Source organism: Xiphophorus maculatus, chromosome 7 (genome assembly GCF_002775205.1).
Source record: "Xiphophorus maculatus strain JP 163 A chromosome 7, X_maculatus-5.0-male, whole genome shotgun sequence".
NCBI classification, from domain to species: domain Eukaryota; kingdom Metazoa; phylum Chordata; class Actinopteri; order Cyprinodontiformes; family Poeciliidae; genus Xiphophorus; species Xiphophorus maculatus.
Genome location: NC_036449.1, coordinates 18,203,148 through 18,223,402, shown reverse-complemented (window position 1 = coordinate 18,223,402; position 20,255 = coordinate 18,203,148). Strand labels below are relative to the sequence as shown.

Genomic DNA, 20,255 nt, shown 5'->3' with positions numbered 1-20,255 from the left:
TAAAAAGAGATGTTTCAATATTTAAATCATATTGAAACATGGTGTCTTTGAAACACGACAGTTATGCCCCTGTTTCCTTTTGTACTTTTCTTCTGAATGCCGCAGATTCAGAAAGATGGGAAATTTATTTGTTACACAGCTAGTTAGCATAGAGGCACACACCCCACCAGATGCAGAGTGTTCTCCACATAATCTTATTGTAGCACATAATCATCCATCCCACTTACTAGGGATGAGCAATATAGACTTAACAGTCTATCATAAAAACACAATAAAAGTGATGATAAAAGGATATTCATTGCAGTCTTTAGGCATAGATTGGATAGCTGGGATAGCACATCAATTCTGCTCCTGATAAAAAAAACAAATACAAAAATTAATATAAAACAACTTACCAGTTATTGAACAGGGTGATTTGAGATGCCAGTTACATAAGGTTGTGCAGTTTTATTGATGTATGTGGACACCATGTAGAGATTATTTTCATGATATACAGTATGATATAGTAAAATTCCTATGTCAAAGAAAAGATTTAGAGATCACAATAAACTGTAGTAATTGCACATCACTAGCACTCACTTTATCCTCGAAGCAAGCTGCAAGCTTTCATGGCTTCTCTTATGAATCATTGCACCTATAAATTACTATTTTCACACATGCTTTGCTTTTGGTAGAGGGGTGAAAATGTTCCCAAGAGGCAGAAATTTCAGTCCCATTTTTTGTATTTATTGGGATCCTATTTCATACTTTTGCAGAAAGTATGCATTTTAAAGTGAAAAAAAGGTTTATAAAGTGTTTTGGAATTAAAAATCTGAAAATAGTGGAATGCATTTGTATCATGCACCGTTTATTGTACCCAGCGAGAGTCCAACTGTTGCCCAGAGTACTGTGGACCATACTACTGGTGGAAATCCACATCAGAAGTAGAAAAATTTATCAACAGGAATATGGAAAGTAGCAAGAAGGGTAAAACATACGTTTTTTACAGTTTGTCACAAGCCATGTAAGGGGCATTGCATGGGGCTCTGATTAGATAAAGCCAAAACTGAACTCTGTGGCCTACATGCAAAATCCTCTTTGTAGTTGGAAAATTACCATTGCACATCACCCTGAATACACCATCCCTATGGTGAAACATGGTGATGGCAGTAAGATGGCAGCTGTTCAAAGTTGATTGGAATCTGGACAGAGTCGAATACGGAGCAATCCAGGAAGAAAACCTGTGAAATGCTCCAACGTGAGATGCAGAGGAGTTATACATTCCAACAGGACAGCAATCACAAATATTCAGCAAAGGCTAAAATATAATGGTTTAAATCTAAGCATATTTATGCATGAAATGGCCCAGTCAAAGCCCTGATCTAAATTCAATTGAAAATTTGGAGAAAGACTGAAAATGACTATTCACATGTACTTCATCCGTTCTGAATGAGATATTATGTAAGAGACAATGGGCATAAACTTGTTTCTAGATGTGCAAATACAGTAGAGACAAACTCCCAAATAACCTGCAGCTATAATGGCAGCAAAATGTGGTTCTACCAGTATTGCCTGTAGGGAACTGAAAGCAACTGGATGCAACATGTTCAGATTCTAAATTTTATTGTATCTTCCTCTTTCCACTTCTTTCTAACACACTGGTTGGTCTTAAATTAAACCCTAATAAATTAGATAACATTTTTTTGGTTGTTGCAAGACAAAATCTAGAAAGGTTCAAGAGTTATGAATACAGTAGATACACAAATATCCTCAACAATACTAGAGTTTTTTTCTCCAGGATTGGGAAAAAAACTACAATTTCTACAGAATATCAAGCTGGACCATTAGTGTGATATTGGTTTCATTAATGAAGAAATCATTCCATAAACTCAGTTCATCTCTTGTAGAGCATCTACTGCACAAGGTTATTCTAGTGTTATTACTTCAAACTACCGGTATTTGTTCAATGGTATTGTACACGAGTCATAATGAATTTATATTTTTGAATCAGTCATCAAGAAACTTGGTTTGCCATCAACCATGATGAGAAGTACATGTTAATTTCCTCTGCGTGTTTTGTGCCTAATGAACAGTGATATTTGATTTCTACTGAAGTTACTTCCAGAGTCTGTTCTAAACACATTTTATATCATTAAATGACTTAAAATATCTCTACACTAAATATTTGATCCTCCCTGTTATATTTTGATTTTCTTTGGAGATTTTAACGACACAAGTCACAATATTTATCTCCCCAAACAGATGGCATAATATTCCCGTTTTAATTTATTAATGTTGCTTTAACAACAATCTGTTTATGAACGCTCCACAGTCCTGACCAGCTGCTCTCTGATCTGCTAAAGAAAAACACAGCTTTTCAATTAGGATTAGTTTAAAAGACCTGATAATATTAAAATACTGACACTATTTTTGTGAATGAATTTGGATGCAATAGTTGCCATTTCAGCTGGATTCATAGAATTAACCCACATAAACACCTGTGACACACCTGAAAGATGAGACTATGAAGTTATATTTATTTTATTTATTGAAATTAGTGTATATAATCCCATATTACAAAAAATATGTCAGCTCAATCTAAATTTCAAACCTGTCCAATTCAAGTGGAGTTCTATTGGAAAGGGCTTTCCATTGCCAAACATACCTCATCACGCAATGATCACCAGGGTTCTGACGCACTATGGAAAAGGTGGAAATTTGGGAATTTGAGTCAGATATTTTCCCAGGTTGAATAAGAATGGAAAGACTGCAGAAAAATAATTATATTTCCAGACTATGTCAGTATTATTTTCCAGAAATTTAGAGTAAACCTTGGTACATATATTGATACTGAAAAATATGTGCCAACTGTATTGTCAATCTATTTTATTTATATGGACTTTATAACAAGGGCTGCACCGAAGTGCTTTACAGCAAGCATACAAGATATAATAGTAGATAGTTTAAAATCTTAAAAACCAGACTCAGATTAACATTTATATCAAGAGCCAGTGAGTTGAATGAGATAATTAAGCTCAGTTGTTTGTTAAAATAGACAAAAGTTTTTATTGTGAGTGCTTGTTGATCTTTAGCAAGCGAGCTACCGGTTCCTGAGGCATTTTTTCATCTAGCCAAATAGTACTTAGTGTTGACATTGCACCAGTTTTTCTGTTGTAGAGTTTGTGCTTGCTCTATTTCAAAAAGAGACACTAGCAATAGTCTTCTAGCCCTGGAGATGGTTTGGTGGAAAAACCTCCTCACAACCACATGTGAGCAGAGACTACAGATAAAGAAAGGTCTTTTCTTTGCACATTCTCCTCCTAATCTAAAGTATTGATGTTATTGTAATGTTTTCTTTAAAGTGAGAGATGATAACACTTGTTCATTTATCAAACTTTAGATGTGTTAAATAATGGCAAATTAACTCATGGGTTGTTAAAGGTGTTTTCTTCCTGGCGTTTCATTAGAAAGGCGATGCTGGTAAAGGTCATAGCTGTTATGAAACCTCTTATGATATCTATCCGTGAGTTTCTCACCCTTATGTAGCTCCTTCCTCTACATTTCATTTATGTCTGTTTCTGTCACCCTCTCTCTCAGGGTCTGCAGGGAATTCATGTGGCTCAGCTCAGATGAACTCCTACTCTGACAGCGGCTATCAGGATGCCAGCAGTGGCTACCTCAGCAGGCAGAACCAGTGCAAGGCTGAACTCAAGATGCAGCACTCCTTCCCTGGAGCTGGCACCGGCACATTATTGAGGAACGCCAGGGCTGAGGGGCAAGCTTCGGCCCAGGTAATGACAGCCGGTGTATTTAAAGCATCCATTCATCACTTTTATTAAGTTAACTCTGTTACTGGCTATTGGACTAGATAGCTCAACCATTTACCCAGATATTATCAGCTAGGCAAGGCACACTTGTGTTACTCCATAAGGAGAAGAACAGCTAAAAGATGTAATATTCTAAGCAGAAAACCTATTGCAAACCAGTCTCATACCAGTTCATGTCTGCTACCAAAACTATTGTTTTTTTCTTAGTGGCTGTAGAAATGCAAAGGTTTTACAGCACTGAAGGTGCATATTGTACTGAGCAGCTCAATATATATATATTCCTTTATTTAATCAGGTAAACCCCGTTGAGATCTACATCTCATTTTCAAGAGGCACCTGAGCAAAAAATTTGCAATACATAGCAAGGATCAAATCATGATTCACACAATTTAGTACACAAAGGCGGCTGAGAAACCAAATGGTGCCGTCACACTCTGGAGGGGGGAGATAAAGTAAACATGGCCTTCAGTAAAGTCATGACCTGTGATGAAACGGCTTATATAATCCCCTGTTATTTAAAATGTCATTTTCATTGTAGAAGTTACTGTGTGTCAGAGAGTTCAACCCAGTGTGTTAATATTCTTTATACCATCTTTTAGGCTGAGGAGACATGTTGCCAATTATGTTTGTTATTATTGCAGGTTCCCGGAGTGACAGCAGCTCTGCCTGGCCGTGCAATGCGAAGGGTTAGCTCAGTGCCTTCTCGCTCTCACTCTCCAGCCTATGCCAGCAGTATCTCCCCTTCCCGTGGCTCCCTGCGTACCTCAGTTGGCAGTGCCTACGGCTCCCCTGTCGTAACAGAACCTAAGCCTCTCTCCAACATCCACTTTACAACCTTGCCCTCTGTGCAGCGCACTGGTAGCATTGGCAGCGGCTCGCCATACTCCCCCCAGAAAACCTCCCCCGCAGGTCTGAGGCGCATCAGCTCCACAAACTCACGGCCTGGCTCCACTAGCCGCACCACCTCACCCTATCAGACCTCGGCAGGGTCAGCGTCGGGTCGCATGGGATCCCCCCTGACACTGGTGGACCCTCCGCTGATTAAGCAACCGACTCACTCTTCTTCTCCAGTCAGGGCTAGCATGACCGCCGTGCCCCAGCACTACAGCTCCACTCTGCCTCGCTCCATGCTCCACAACACTGACCCCTACGGACCTCAGAGTTACGACATTTATGAGAGGATGACTCGACCTGACAGCCTCGCAGGTGTGCTGCTAATAACACACACATTCACACACTGCTTTCTTATGTGCATCTGTGGTTTTCTACATTTTAGGGAAATGTTATGAGTTTAGGAGTAAGTAGCATGAAACTAACTGATTGGGGTAAGAAAGATGAGACTTTATGACTAACTCTGTGTGTGTGGTTGTGGATTATTAACTTATTTGGACCTTATTAGGAGAAAATCACTTCCCTTGTTGGCACCAATGCAGCCTATGGGGTCTAGTAGCCTGGTCCTAACGAGAGTAAAATAAATATTATTTTGTTTAGAGTTAGTTTTTGAGATATTAGTTGACGTCAATTTAAGGCTAACATTATGGTGCCCGTGTATACTATAAACTACAAATCAATTTTGTGACACAAACAGAATGAATGTTCTTGTTTTTGAGCGTTTGCGTAATTTATTCTCAGGAACGGATCAGGATATTTTTGGAAAAACATGCCTGCCCAAACTGGTTTGTACATGTCATCCTTGTAAGAGATTAGAGCAAAAATGAGAGCTGGCAGATGAACCTTGATTCATATCTGGTCCTTATCTGGAGTCAAACCAACAGGAAAATACCTGCCTGTGTTCATGCTCTGCTTTTACACTCAAATTAATTTAATGCTCACAAAGCATGCTGAACAACTATTTTTTTTAAAAATGTGTTGCATAACATTTTCTGATAATCAAAACTTTGTTTTCATTACAATTACTAGTGTAGGTGCTTGCAGTGAAAAGAGCAATAAACTATGTTTCTCATACAGATAATTGCCACCCTCAGATATACTGATTCTGATTTAATTACAATTTTCTCTTGGGAGGATAAGCCCAGCTCCTTCTCAGGAAATATTCTGTTTAGCAAATAATTCATTTTTTTCCTTCTCAACCTCATGCTGCCTGGGATTTCCTAAGATGCCCTAATTGATGGTGATATTAAAGGTGAAACTTTGATTGTAATGTCTGTTTCTCATCTTCATGTGTCTTTTGTGTAGATGTTAGTGCCGCTCCACTGGTGTCTTTCATTCATGATCGGTCTATATGCCGTCTTTAACAGGTTTACAGGATATCAGTAAATGTGTGAGTGTCACTCGTATCATTATTAGCCTGAGATGTACTTCATATGCATTCAGTGTCTAATCTGTACTGCAAGGCTGTGCAGAACTATCATAGGTGATATTAAATCAATTCTACGTGAGCTTTTATTTTATTTTAGTTGACTAAGTCTTGTTGACAACGCAGTAAATACCGGAGAGGGTGTTGAAATCAATTTAAACAAAACTGTCATTTATTTGAGGACAAACAGTGAAGGTCAGATTCATTTCTCACAGAGTGATATGTTTCAGGTGTTTATTTCTCTTAATTTCAGTTTTTCTTAGAAAGACTATTATATCAATCAGCTAATCTTAATGAATGGCTCAGGAAACCAGCCTTGCCTCTGTTTGAGTTTACATGGACTATTGTTTTCAAGTAGGACTTTGAGCCTGTGAATAAATATTTCTTTTATAGGGTTTTAATTTTATTAACTTGTTGTCTCCTTTCATTTTTATGTTAACTTTAAAATAAGCTTTTTGGCCTTTTTGAGGTCTTGAAGGAGTATTCTAAGCTTTTGTTTCTCCTACCACTTTTACTTTTACTAGTAAAAGTAAAAGCCTGTATAGGCAAAAACATAACCCATAGAGAGCGGAGTGAGGTCACAGTCAGAGGAGCAGTAAAATACGCGAGTCACAATTTGTCCCACTGTACTTCATATTGATGATTAAAATGATTATTTTACTGTACTGATTTGTAAGAAAGCGTTATATTTGTTAAAAAATGCTTGGGCCTGAAAACAGGTTTTGTTTTGTTTCAATGTAGAGTATTTAATTATGCTGTATAATAATTAGAAGAAAAAAAGGCGACTACTTCACGGATTTCGCCTACCACGGGTTCTTTTCGGAACGCAACCCCCGCGAAAAACAAGGGTTCACTGTACTCCAAATAAATTAGTTTTAATTTTTTTCTCCAAATGTAGTTGACTTTTTAAAAAAATTAAATGAAATGGCCACAGTGACTGTGCTCAGCAGAGAATTTCATGAAGCTCCTTCCCAGCTTTTTTTTGATCAGACATTTCTTCTGTGCTTTCCTTCTTCTCCTTATCATTTTTCTTCATTTTACTCAACTCTTATCCTATTCCCATCGTCTCTTTTTTTTATTATGTAAATTTCTACAAAAGCACCCTCTGCACTTTGCCTTTATTACAGTAATTTGTCACCTGTGTTTGATGGGCCATATTAATCGGAAGTGGAATGATCACATCATCCAAATTGCAAGTATTTGCAAAAAGCCACCAAATGACCCAAAACTAAATGTTTTTACTCAGAAATTAGTCCTTCAATTTTTAAAAATTTTATCACTCATTTCATAATTTCCTAAATTATATCTGTTAAAAGTTATTTTTTGCTTTATGTTTCTTTTCTACCCCTTCGTGTTCCTTCTCTCCTCTCATTTTCTTTTTCTCCACCACCCACCTGGTCCCACTGCCCGCACAGTAACCTGTAGAATGTCATAGCTTCCCTTTCCTGCTAAAGAATGGAAAATGAAGACAAATTGTCCCTAATAATGTGCTCATTACTTTCTGTCCATCGGAGAGAAGAGTGGGACGGGGGGAAAGAGGAAATAGCATATCTCCTCTCTCGTTCTGACAAGAGAAGCTGCCTTTGAAGTTTTGACCATCCTGCAGCGTATTATTGCTACTTTTTTCTTTCTTGTGTAGTGAGATTTTGGTAATCCTTCCCCTTTTTATTTGCTGAGCATTTGCTGGTCTGGCAGGATTTGTGAATATTATGTTTGAGAAATGGATCCAGCTGTATCTGTTTCTCCAAAGCTAGCATGCGCCAAGCCACCAGCGCCTTTCATCCAGTCTCTGCCAAGTGTAATCTGTTAACGCCACGGTGAGAGGGCTGAGGGGGGAGAATTAAATGACAATAACACAGAAGGAATGTGGGCCATTCATCCTCAACAGACACCAGAAAGTTATTTCTCCCTGAGAATTTGCAGATGCGTTTAGAGGTGACTGCAGCCTTTCCATCAGGGGAATAGAGTAAATAAGGCGTATAGACTAGTTTCATGATGGGCTATTTTAATGTGGCTACTTTATGGAGTTGCTAAAAGAAAGAGATCAAGACTTGAAGGTTCAGATGCTGAAAAATAATGGCTCTAACAAACTTCCTTGCTTCTTTGAAAAGTTCCTTCAGTCCAAACATACCAATGTTGCCCATAGAGTAGGTCAAATTGTGCTTCCTGTTTTTTGTTGTGGCTTAATTCTCACTATGATATGGTAATGATATCAGTTATTAGTAAGTTGAATAATTTTGATAAGCTATTCAATTGTTTATGTTTGAATAAATTAATGTCACAATCATTTCAACAAGAAGGGTAAAAATGCCAACTTTTTGGGCCAGAGTGTATATACAACTTGATCTTTTTTATTATATGGACATGAACAGATTTTATATTCATCTTAGTCGGATTTATTTTGCCTATATTCTAGAAAGATGGGTTATGTAACAGGAGCGATATGAGAGAAGAAAAAAAAGAAGAAAAAAAATAAATTATTTGTGTATACAAAGAGCTGCGTGTTGCCAGAGCTTGAAAGACGCACGCTAAAGCCTTTCTTTATTCTCATGTTGCATCAGTTCACCATCAGCTGTTTTCAACACAACTTCCTTGTCTACACAAATATTTTGTCACACCAATCAAGACAACACAGTTAGTGCTGTGTTGAAGATACTAATTTGCAGTATAGCAGTACCAGTTTGTCCAGCTACTAGTTAGATAACGTGTAAAAATTCTGATTATGTCTATTACCATAACTTAAAAACATCCTGTCAACACCTTGGTTTCATTTTACCCTGGCTCAAATGGTTTAAAATGTTGAGTTTATTGTACAGAAAGAGTGATGACATTTCAGTGCTGAGATGCCCTATTTGACGCCCTAATTGCCCCTGCTTCTTTTATGGTAGGCCAGTATATGGTATTTTATTGATGCCTAGAACAGATTTCCAGATCTTATCACAGCTATCCTGAAATGTGTTAAATCACCTTAATGGCCTGACGGGTTGTCCAGATCTGCATTTGAACACATCTTCAGTCCATCCTATTCATTCTTCTTTAGATCACCCAGGATGTATATTGCCACCAGGTCTGAACAGCCATCCTTTTAAACAGGCTTTTACAATGAATGAGAACGTTTTGGTGGTCCAAAACGGCCTCATTAACACTCCTTTTATTTTTGTGTCCTCCTCACACCCCCGGCTTTCCACCACCTTTTATATTCTTCTCTGCTTTGCTTTTTGATTCATCTGCTTTTTCTTATGTCTTTCATTACCCCCACCCACTGCTCCCCTAAAAAACCTTTGAACAACAGAGCTGCTGATTTCCTGCCAACCTGCAACTACTCCGCATTGTGAGCAGTACCACATAGTGAAAGACTTCTCTGACTATTTAGTTTACACAGCACTGCGCAGAGAAAAAATATAAATTACTCCATAAAGCAGTTCCTAACTGTCCCAAACAGTAAAAGTGAAGAAAGTTTTTTCCTGGGAATCCATTAACCCTCTAAACTTAAAATTTTGATTGCATTCAAACATATTTTTAATTTAATTTAAGACAGCATCTATTTAAACATGAAATGGACAGCAAAAAAGCAGTTCGGTGAGCTGCAATGTGTAGTTCATTATCATAATAACAGGAATCCAAATACTATTGCAGTAAGTTTTGTTCCTACTGTGAGTTAAGCAATACAATGTTATCCAACATTTCTAAGATCTAATTGCAATATATGTGAAATTGATGCTGTTGTGGAAGATAGAAATGTAACAGTAGTTCAAGTAGCCACTCATTTCAAGCAAGGAATGTGGAAAGATACCTCTGAGCCCAGAACCTGTCAGACGTTGCCTGGTCTGATGCGTCTCGTTTTACGGAACATTAGGTCAGTAGGGTCAGAATCTGATCATAGTGACATAGAAGCATGGATTCATTCTGCCTTGTATCAGTGATTATGTTGGTGGTAGTGGCATAATGATGTGTGTGGGATGTTTACTTGGCATGCTGTGGGGCCCCTAGAAACAACCAAACATAATTTGAACCCCATTTCCTACTTCAGAATTATTGCAGACCATGTACATCTCCTTTTGTCCGCACTGTACTCATCTTCCACGTGCTGCATTTCAAGTCTTTTTTTGTCTAAGCTGAATTACTTGCGTTAGACTATTTAAATATAAGCACAAGGGGTGCCGTTGTGGCGCAGGGGCAAAGCACGACCCACGTATTGAGGCCTTAGTCCTCATGGTGGTGGTCGCAGGTTCAATTCCCAGCCTGACGACATTTGCTGCATGTCTTTCCGTCTCTCATTTCCTGTCGAACTACTTTCAAATAAAGGCCATTAGAGCCAACAGGACCTTTAAAAAAATATATTATGTAAGCACAAAACTTTCAACCCACAGCTGGTAGTTCATGGCCAGCTCAATATTTAGACCACAGTTATCATTTTAATCATTATTAGCAAATTCAAGTTATTCTTTGTTCTTTTATTGCTTAGACAGGAATTATCTTTGGAGTCAATAGCTCCCTGTAGAGCTATTGTTTTTTAGAAGACCTCAGAGGTCACCAACAAAACGGTCCACTACTTTCATCTAAAAGCTTTGCTCTCCTTCCCCCAAGAGTTCCCAGTCCACAAGGAGACAAACATCCGTATTTATTAATTCTTTAGTTTCATGTTGTGACAGGACTCCCTCATTTAGCTGGTTCTGCATGGTAGCCTTGGTGTTTAGTTACAGTCTGCAGTTCATGCTGCTGGAGAGGACCCAAGTGATGTCTGCGGCTCTCGATATGTGCAATGAGCAGTAAGTTGCCAACTGTATAGTGATCCAGGGGGGTTCACAGTTTTATGAGCTCCATTGATGTGAGGCTTAACACAAACATAGGCGCTGAGATCCCTTGCATTGGGTGGGCTTACTTGGATTTAAATGAAGAAAGAAGAAAAGAAACCATCTTTATAGCCACTTTTTTATTTCACATCAGGCATGTGGTTTTCATTTTTCCTCTCCTCAAATTAGCAGCCCTAAAGCTTTAAACATGTATTGCCTCTTCATTAACAGTATGAATTTACATTGTATTTCTAAAGGAAAACAAAGTTTTGTGTAAACTGCATTTTAGTAAATTTCAGTGTAATATAATCAAGCATCACTGATTGCTCCACAGTAACTTTGATACCAAATAATCACATCCACGTACCAATGCATTAGTGTTTTTATGTTGTGACAGTAAGATCTGAACAAAATCTCCTTTTGAACTGGTTTATTATAGTTTATTCAAAACGGAAGTAAAAACATTCTAGGTTCAATACCGTATTATTGATATGAAGAGCCAGACAAGTTGGCAGTAAAACCTATAAATAATTCATTGATTGCCCATCTTGGACTTTCTCATTTAATTTCTCTGAAGATCACCTCCACATTTGAAAAGGACACTAATGTCTCAACAAAATCCTGTGAAACCTTTGGCTTGTTGGACTTTGATCTGTCTGTTGTAGCTGTTGTGCTCTTCTCAGATACAGGTTAACATGTTTTCTACATCTGTTTCTTTTCTAGCCCTAATTTACATTGCATTCATTTGGTTATCCTATCATCACGTCAAATTCTTATGAATCGTATTTTTAACAAAGTAAATGTTCACTTCACAACTGTCTATATAAAGTTGTCAAGTATATTAAAAGTTAAAAAGAAACAATTTCTTACTTTTTAAATAATTTTAAAAGAAACATTTCTGGTTTTTGATACTCTTGTAGAGCATTAGTCCTTTGATATTTTCCCCAAGATTGCATTATTGCTTTGTGGTGATCAATGTCAACTTTGTCATTCAGTAAATAGCGCAGCTTTTTAGCAATGGCATAACCTGTAAAGACAGGAAAAGGAGGCAGGTTGTGTACTGCAAATTATTCAGTATTTATCTTGTAACACACAAAAGGGCAGGGCAGTAAGTGGCAGGAATTAATTTATAGTATTTTTATTACGTTAAGTGCTTTTATTCTTTTTTTGTTTCTTCCCTTTTACCTGCTTTATAAACAGATTGATGAGATTAAAGTAATTTATAGTGATTAATTGTTGCTCATTAACACACAGGAGGAATATTTTGTCACTTCACACTGCCTCTTTAAGAACTGTGCTACTTACAAACTGATCATGCCAGCTATCTACCTGCTAACGATTCTCCTCCTTCTGCAGGAATACGGAGTTCCTATGCCAGTCAGCACAGCCACCATGGACAGGACATGAGGTCAACCATATCCCCAGACCGCCACATCGCACCCATATATGAGGACAGGACTTTCCGGGGTCCGTTGTACCGCAGCCCCAGCCACACCCAGCAGGGGACCCTTTACAGGAGCGGCTCAGGTTGGTCAAGCTGTCTTCTTCAGAGAATCTCTAAAGGATAGTAGCTGACAATCCGTGAAGTGTAAACACCTTAAGCCTACTAAATCGGTAAATAATCTTGTTAAATGGGAAGAATGACTTGCTTACAATTTGTCGAGCCCCTGCACAATACTCTGAATGAGACTGGAAAAGATGAGTTTGTGTTTTTAGAAAGCTAAGAATATGATTTTGTTTTGTTTTTGTTTGTTTTTTTGTTTTGTTTTTTTTAACAAAGATCCCAAAGTCACAAACAGTGGCGAAGAACTAGAATCAGTGTAAAATTAATTAGTCAGGATTTTTTTTCTACTTTTCTCTGCATTGCCAAATGTGACATTAAAACTTTTAATTTTTTGTGTTTTTACAAATTGAGAAAATGATTCATTATTCTCCAACAAATATAACAAATCCATTTTCATTATAGAATGATCCGCTTGTGGTCTGATTAGTTAATCTATTTTACTTCTTGAACCGAAATTGACTAATCCCTAAAAACAGTGACATGGATCTTTAGTTTTAATCCACAATAGAAGGAATGAATCATAGGCTAACTTTGGTGTCACCATTTACAGCTGTATTCTTGTACAGTGCCTACACTGTGTGTTCACAAAATAATACTGTATAATAGGAATGCACAATATTTATGATACGCAGTAGAAATGATACACCTTTGGCCTACAATAGAAATCTGTATACAACCAGCTATCCGCAGTAATGCTTGTTGGTGATTACATTACCAACAAGCATTACTATTTCTATTTTGCAGTATTGCACCCACTGGTGTTGTGGTTACAACTGCAATTTCATATATCATGCTGCTCTGCAATAAAACACCTATGTCCAATAAATTAAACTTGCAGATTGGGGTAAGTTATCTCTTTCTATTGAGTTATAAATAAACATGGGGAGGAATTTTAAACTTTTTCGAATTATGCTTATGTGGTAAAACCAAAACAAAGTGATACATGATTTCGGTCTATAGGTGTACCACATCGTGGTTATTTTCAGATCTACTGGAAGCTCCATTTGTTCTTTAAGTGTTTTTTTGCTCCTCTGTTTTCTCTCTCTTGTTTACTGTCTTGAGATTTATCATGCAGGTCATGGGAAGTCTTGATTTCTTTTGACTTGTAGCATTTTGTTTAAACCAAACACATATTTTTCTTATCAGGCGTTGATGCTCTCTTTGACTTCCAATATCTTGCCAGTATTAGCCATTTAATGAGAGTGGCCTTGACTGTTCTGTTTTGTCTCCCTTTTGGGAAAACAGTCTGTCTGCTGTTTATCTCTGTACGTTGAGTTGTTTCTTTGCTTTTCTGTTTTGGATTCCCTTCTTTATATTTTTTCCTAATTACTCTTCCCCTGCCTCACGTTTCCTTTCTCCCTTCACTGTCTGACAGAAAAGGGTGAGGCAGAAGTTAATAGGCAGGTTCTGATGTGTCATCCTGCGTGAAAGGAATCCATTACCCACATGTCACACTGAGCTCTTGAAAAGGGACAGAGTGTGGGGACTTCTAGTTTACCCACAGCTGCCACCTTTATTCTCCCAGTTATCTTTTTCTTGGCTAAAATACAAATGTAAACACATTTCACACATTCAGACTTACCCAGGGCACTCTGAAGATGTGTTGAGAAATAGGTTCCCAAATAAATGCTATTGATGTTGTGTAGAAGCTAAAAAAGAAAAACAATCCACTAAATGTTTTTCCAAAGATGATGAGAAAAATTGAGTGAGGCTGAGCTGAAGGGGATGTTCGATACAGTCTTTCCATGAGCTGCTTCATTTGAAAAATCCAATATGATCTGGGTTTTTCTGTTATATTTCAATGAATCATTTTCTCTGAATTTCTTTTTCCATGCCTGTTTGGCCGTTGCCAGACGCATTTGCTGTACTTTGTGTAATTTGGAGCAAAACGGCAACGATTATGTGAAACTTAGAAAAATTAGGAGCAGGGTCAAAATACAGCCGAGTCTCAATGAAATTAGAATATTGCCTAAAAGTTATTTGTTTTGTTATTTAAATTCACTAAATATAGAAGTGTTGGGCAACTGCATTTAATAATGCCTGAACTGCAGTCTAGTTTGGTTTAACCTAAATACAAATAAGAACTTTGTACAGAATGGTGCATGAAGTGTTTTGAGTGTTTGCTTTGCTGCAGCTGGACATGGACAGATCAATATTACAGAATCCAAAAAGAATACTATTGTATGTCAGAGTGAAAATGCAATAACATCTGTACCAAAGCGTCATAATAAAAAGCAAGGACTGGATCCTGCAACATGTCAATTATGGTACACAAAGCATACTTGTAGAAGCATCCTACTGAAGTCATTTCAACCAAGTTGTTTTTTTTTTTTTGTTTTTTTTTTTCTGAAGTCTGAAACAATTAGCAAAAAATGTTTCAGCATTATAGAACTTTCTTTTTAAACTGGATGACTTTGCTCAAAAGTTTTGGGTATTCTTGACAAGCTTTTCAGAATGGAAAGCTTAGAAGTCCCATGCTCCCTATTGCATATGATTATTTGAACAGATGAACATGGCACCTTCAGGTGCCCGGAAATTGTACCCAATGAAAAACCAGGCTTGTGGAGGTCCGTCAGTTCTCTTCATGACTTCTTTAGATTTTCTCAAGCTGTCATACAAGTATGTTTGAGGTGTTGCCTTAAAGTACATCAACATGTGTACTAGATTTAACCCAGAACAACTTACATAGCCATTGTCATCTGATTTTTCTCAAATCGTTTAAAGACATGATAATTTTTAAATATGAAAATGTCTGATTTTGAAGAAAGTAATAAAAGGTTATCTCATTATTCTGATATTTAGCAAGTAGAACGATTTAGGTAATTCCAAAACAGCAAATGTTTAATTTAATTTGACTTGCTTGTGCCTTTTCATACAGGCCATTTAAACATTGTATTCCAACTACTCGGTGTCTAATAAATCTGATCATATTATGTATATAATATGCATTTTTAATTTAGTTTCTGAAATAATTTTCAGTCTACTTTATTGAGATACATTTGCTGTACTGACAAAAATATAAAAAAGCTTCACTGTGTTGCATTGAATTCCTCTCCCTGCATTGCTGTGGGGTTTTTAGTTTGGGAGGTGGACACTTTGCAGGCTTGAGTCACTGCCGAACATAGAAGTGCACCGATGCGAGAAATTGTGTTTTTGGAGTAAAACCACAAGTTGACGTCTTGGTTCCTGGTAGGGGGGCGTTTGGGCGCTTGTGCCCAGTTCTTTCGGGTTTGCTGATACAGATCTAACCAGCGCAGCAGGCATGCTGTCACAAATCACGTGGCTTCAGTTAGAAGGAGGGCTAAGTATTACCAGCCTGTTTATGCAGTTTAAAAAATGGGTCATAAAGCTATAATATCACATCAAGCAAATGAATAGAAGACAGATGACTAAAGAAGATACAACTTCTCTTTTTAGTCTTGATGGTTCATTTTTTGTCATTTTAGTCGAGATTTTTTTGTGGAGCTGGTCAGGTTTTTCAGGTGTCTTTTTAGCTGGATTAGTACAAGTATGCAAGAACGGGACGGATCAAGAAGGCTGGGAAGAAAGAATTTGTGGATTATCAAGCAGGTTGGGTCCTTAAGTGCTCTCTGAACACAGGCAGGACCCCTCAAGCTAAGTACAATCTAGTAAATGTAAAAAAAAGCCTTTGAAGGACAATGGATCTACTTTCTGCAACCACAGGAGCTGTATTTTATCCTCACCATTAATTGGGTCCACATTTGAGAATTTGCAGAGTCTGTAAGAGCAGCAACATGTTTGTATTTTCAGCTTTGTGTAAAAATCTGTAAGATAACAGGAGTACTAAGCTCTCAGTTTAGCTGAAAAGGTCAGAACTCCAGTCTTGCATTTCTTTATCTTGTGTGTTGTGTGTGTGTGTGTTTAATTTCCCTTTATGTTTTTGCGGTTCAGGTGTGGGAAGCCTGCAGAGGACATCCAGCCAGCGCAGTGCCATGACTTACCAAAGAAACAACTATGCTCTTAACACCGCAGCTAACTATGCTGATCCATACCGCTCTGCACAGTACCGGCCCTCCGATTCGAACTATGCCCGGCAGACTATCGTCATGGACGACGGCGCCCCCCGCTCTCCCTCTATAGACAGCATTCAGAAAGATCCCAGGTAAGCATGGTCACATTCCCAGTGTCAAGTCATGTTTTCATTTTCACTGGATTTACTTTGTGGTTAGTACTTTACCACATAAAAGTCATCCAAAGGGGCTAGTTGTGCTTACAAGGCATCCCTGTTCTGCTGGGTCAACACCGGTGTCCTCTTACTATTCAAACACAGAGCTCTCCCCCTGGATAGCCACACATGGCTTTAGCCATTAAGCTGGCTCAACTGTGCCTGGTCGCTTCACAATAGATTCTCACAGGCGCTGAAGTGCTGCGTCTGCTCTTGTTGTACAGATGTGTGGATGTGTAGAGCTTGGATTGACAACTTGTGGTAAAACCCTGACCCTGCACATCAGAGGCTTTGTTTACATTTACAGAGTGCTGTAACTATTTAAAGGTAGAGCAACCCAGGAGTGGCTGCTCAGGAAGTTCACCAGACTGGAATTTGGTCTAGAATTTCTGCCCTTGACTATATTTTCAGATTCAGCTTTAAAAAAGACAAGTTCATGTTTACTATCCAGACATCTACTGTGTACCCCATCACTTATCTTTTATCATGATAAATTTATTATTATAACAATTTTGATTTATTGTTGTTACAATAAATTCCACTTAGTGATGTTTAAAATCCTCCAAAACTGTCCTTACTATTGAGATAGTTACTTTTACTGTTTTCTCCCCTGTTTGTTCAATAAAAGCATCAATAAATACCAATACATTTGAAAATATAGTTACAGTGTGCTGCTTCATGAAACATATCACACTTCTTTACGTGACTGGTGTCCTAATGAAGTGCCTTGCAAATGGAAATGTTTTTCAAGAGCGTTATTTGCGGGGCTCTGATTGTCGTGACACACGGTCAGTCATATAGTTACCTGAAATAACCTTTTGATGATATCTTAGAATATTGAGCTTTTCTTACATTTTGATATATTTTAAGTCTAATTGAAGGAAAACATTAATAAATTTATATAAACCTTACATAGTCTTTAAAACTTTGCTTAGTGTGATTATCCAAGCACAATAGTTTATACAAAATTGGACTCTCATAAAGGTAAACAATCTGCTTTCCTTAGCACTCTTGAAACGAGAGAAGACACCTAGTTGTGTTGATGTTTCTCCTCGTTTCCTTTGCACCTGTTGTCATGCTGATATGTTTCTACCCCACCTGCACTTTCAGAGAGTTTGCTTGGCGTGACCCAGAGCTAACGGAGGTAATCCACATGCTGCAGCACCACTTCCCCTCAGTGCAGGCCAATGCAGCCGCCTACCTGCAGCACCTGTGCTTTGGTGATAATAGAGTCAAGAGTGAGGTGGGTGGCGTTCGACTGATGTTGTACGTTGTCTTATTTAAGGTTAATTCATCCTAACCTGTCATAATTGTTAAAACTATTTATATCATGTTAATTTATGTTAATTTAGTCATTGCAAATTGTATATTTAAAAGTACTGCCCTATGTATGTTAACAAGGTTAATTTTTTAAGCCTCAGGATTTTGATTAGCTTCGACTTTGAAATTATATAAGACTCTTTTAGGACAAGTTGAACATTTGGTAATTCTTATACAAAGAAAAGACTAAGAAAAAATGAGCTTTAAATATTTAAGTTTTTAGTTGTTCTTAATTGATAAATTAAATTGATAAAATAAAAAAATATATTGAGTATAATTAGTATTTTGTTTCCTGAAATGTTAGTTTTTCTGCTAACATTTAAACCGGCAATCTTCAAACTAAACTTTATACTGTAAAAACTGTGAAAATAACACCAATTTCAGTCATAAACTTTTTAGACTTATATTTTATTACTATTTAATTCATGGTCTGGGTTTATTAACTCAACCATTTCCAAACAATTTGGCAGGAATTGAGTTTTTCCAACAATTTTCTCTGTTTCCACAGAAACATAACAAACTCACAAGTATTCTTAATTTTTAGACTATTTTTATGGGCATTTAAAGCTCTTTCTGTTTTGTTTCTTTGGTATGATGAATTTTATGAAAAACTTGCTTTTTTATAGAATGCATGTAATGTATTCAGTATAAGTAGTATATTTTGTGTACTGAAATGTCAAATCTCTCTATATTACTGAATAATTCATGCAATTGAATTTAAAGCTGTAGTTTTGTTTTTGTACATTTTGTTGTATTCACATCACTCTGTGCACAGAAGAAATGGCTGTTTTTTCCACCTGTAATTTCCTGTGGTTAAAGCTTTAATTCCAACCAGCATTACTTTTCCAGGTAATTTGAGTTTGGTATGAATAAAATCCTTGCTGCTGAATCTCTTGTTGCATGAATAAATTCATGCTTTTTGTTCTCCCCTAAAAAAACAACTGAACAAGAAAAAAACAGTTAAATCCCTTTCTGAGTGAAATTCACACATGACCTTATTTACCCTACTGCCAGGTGTGTCGACTGGGAGGAATTAAACACCTGGTGGACCTGCTTGACCATAAAACCGTCGAGGTCCAAAGAAACTCGTGTGGGGCTTTGAGGAACCTTGTTTATGGGAAAGCTATGGATGAAAACAAGATTGCTGTTAGGAACGCAGGAGGGATCCCCGCTCTGCTCCGCCTGCTGAGGAAGACGGTCGATGCCGAAGTGCGGGAGCTCGTCACAGGTTGGTCAGCATGACTGGAGAAGCTGCTTTTCACAGTCACATTGACAGTAAATCTGCTCATAAAAATACAAAATATATATTTTTTAAAATTAAACCACCAATTGCTCTGCACATATACAAACATATTTAAAATGTCTGTTTATATACAGTGTTTGAGATTTCTTTATATATTTTATTATTTCATTGTGCAGCAAGTTTTTGCTTCCACTTCGATCCCATAGTAATATGGATTTCCCTACATCTCTAAACTCATCATAGCTTAATAAGTTTAAACACCACTGACCAAAGTCAGTTTCTTACTTATAAAATACTTATTTTCATGGGCGTGCTGTGGTGGCGTAGCGGTTGGCGCGACCCATATTTGGAGGCCTTGAGTCCTCGACCCGGCCGTCGCGGGTTCGACTCCCGGACCCGACGACATTTGCCGCATGTCTTCCCCCCTCTCCTTCCCCGTTTCCTGTCAGCCTACTATCATATAAGGGACACTAGAGCCCACAAAAAGACCCCCTGGAGGGGTAAAAAAAAACAACAACTTATTTTCGAAGCAAAAAGCAAGTATTAATGTCTAAGATATTAAGTTTCTCACATTTAATAAGTTTTTGTTTCTTGTTGGTTTGATTGATGAGAGATTAGATGACTTTGCTAATAAAACCGCTCTTTAACTTTATCTAATAATTTTTTAGCAACATTACTGATATCAGATCACAGACGTTTCTTTTTGTATCATTATTGAAAATGCGGTTGGACTGTGACGAGACAGACATGTCCTGTAACTCTTTCATCTCTACATCTCCCATCTAATACGTTGTTTGGAGTGACAAATACGGATTACCTCAGTGTGTTGTTAGGGAGACACATGTAATTAAGATTCCTTGAATATACAGTCAAACAGACCTGGCAGTATTGCCCTCTCTGGGAATTTTAGTATAGTTTTCCCTGCCTCTCTTAGCTGATGGTCTTTACCATTCTGCTATGTAAAATAGTCTTCATATGTCCCTTTCTCCTCCCCTGGGCTTCATGCTACTCTAGTTGTTTGTGTTG

At 37.6% G+C, this 20,255-nt stretch overlaps 1 protein-coding gene across 5 annotated transcripts in view; it reads left to right on the top strand.

Annotated features, from left to right (window-relative positions):
- pkp4 (plakophilin 4) overlaps window positions 1-20,255 on the top strand; it is an 87,630-nt gene that overhangs the window by 46,844 nt on the left and 20,531 nt on the right. For 3 of the 5 annotated variants that reach the window (XM_023336772.1, XM_023336770.1, XM_023336771.1), the window contains exons 6-12: window positions 3,577-3,770; window positions 4,448-5,012; window positions 5,923-5,949; window positions 12,273-12,443; window positions 16,393-16,603; window positions 17,777-17,909; window positions 19,001-19,214. In XM_023336772.1, coding sequence (XP_023192540.1) covers window positions 3,577-3,770; window positions 4,448-5,012; window positions 5,923-5,949; window positions 12,273-12,443; window positions 16,393-16,603; window positions 17,777-17,909; window positions 19,001-19,214 — 1,515 coding nt within the window. The remainder of the gene's footprint in view (window positions 1-3,576; window positions 3,771-4,447; window positions 5,013-5,922; window positions 5,950-12,272; window positions 12,444-16,392; window positions 16,604-17,776; window positions 17,910-19,000; window positions 19,215-20,255) is intronic. The other 2 variants (XM_023336774.1, XM_023336773.1) reach the window with 1 other exon arrangement.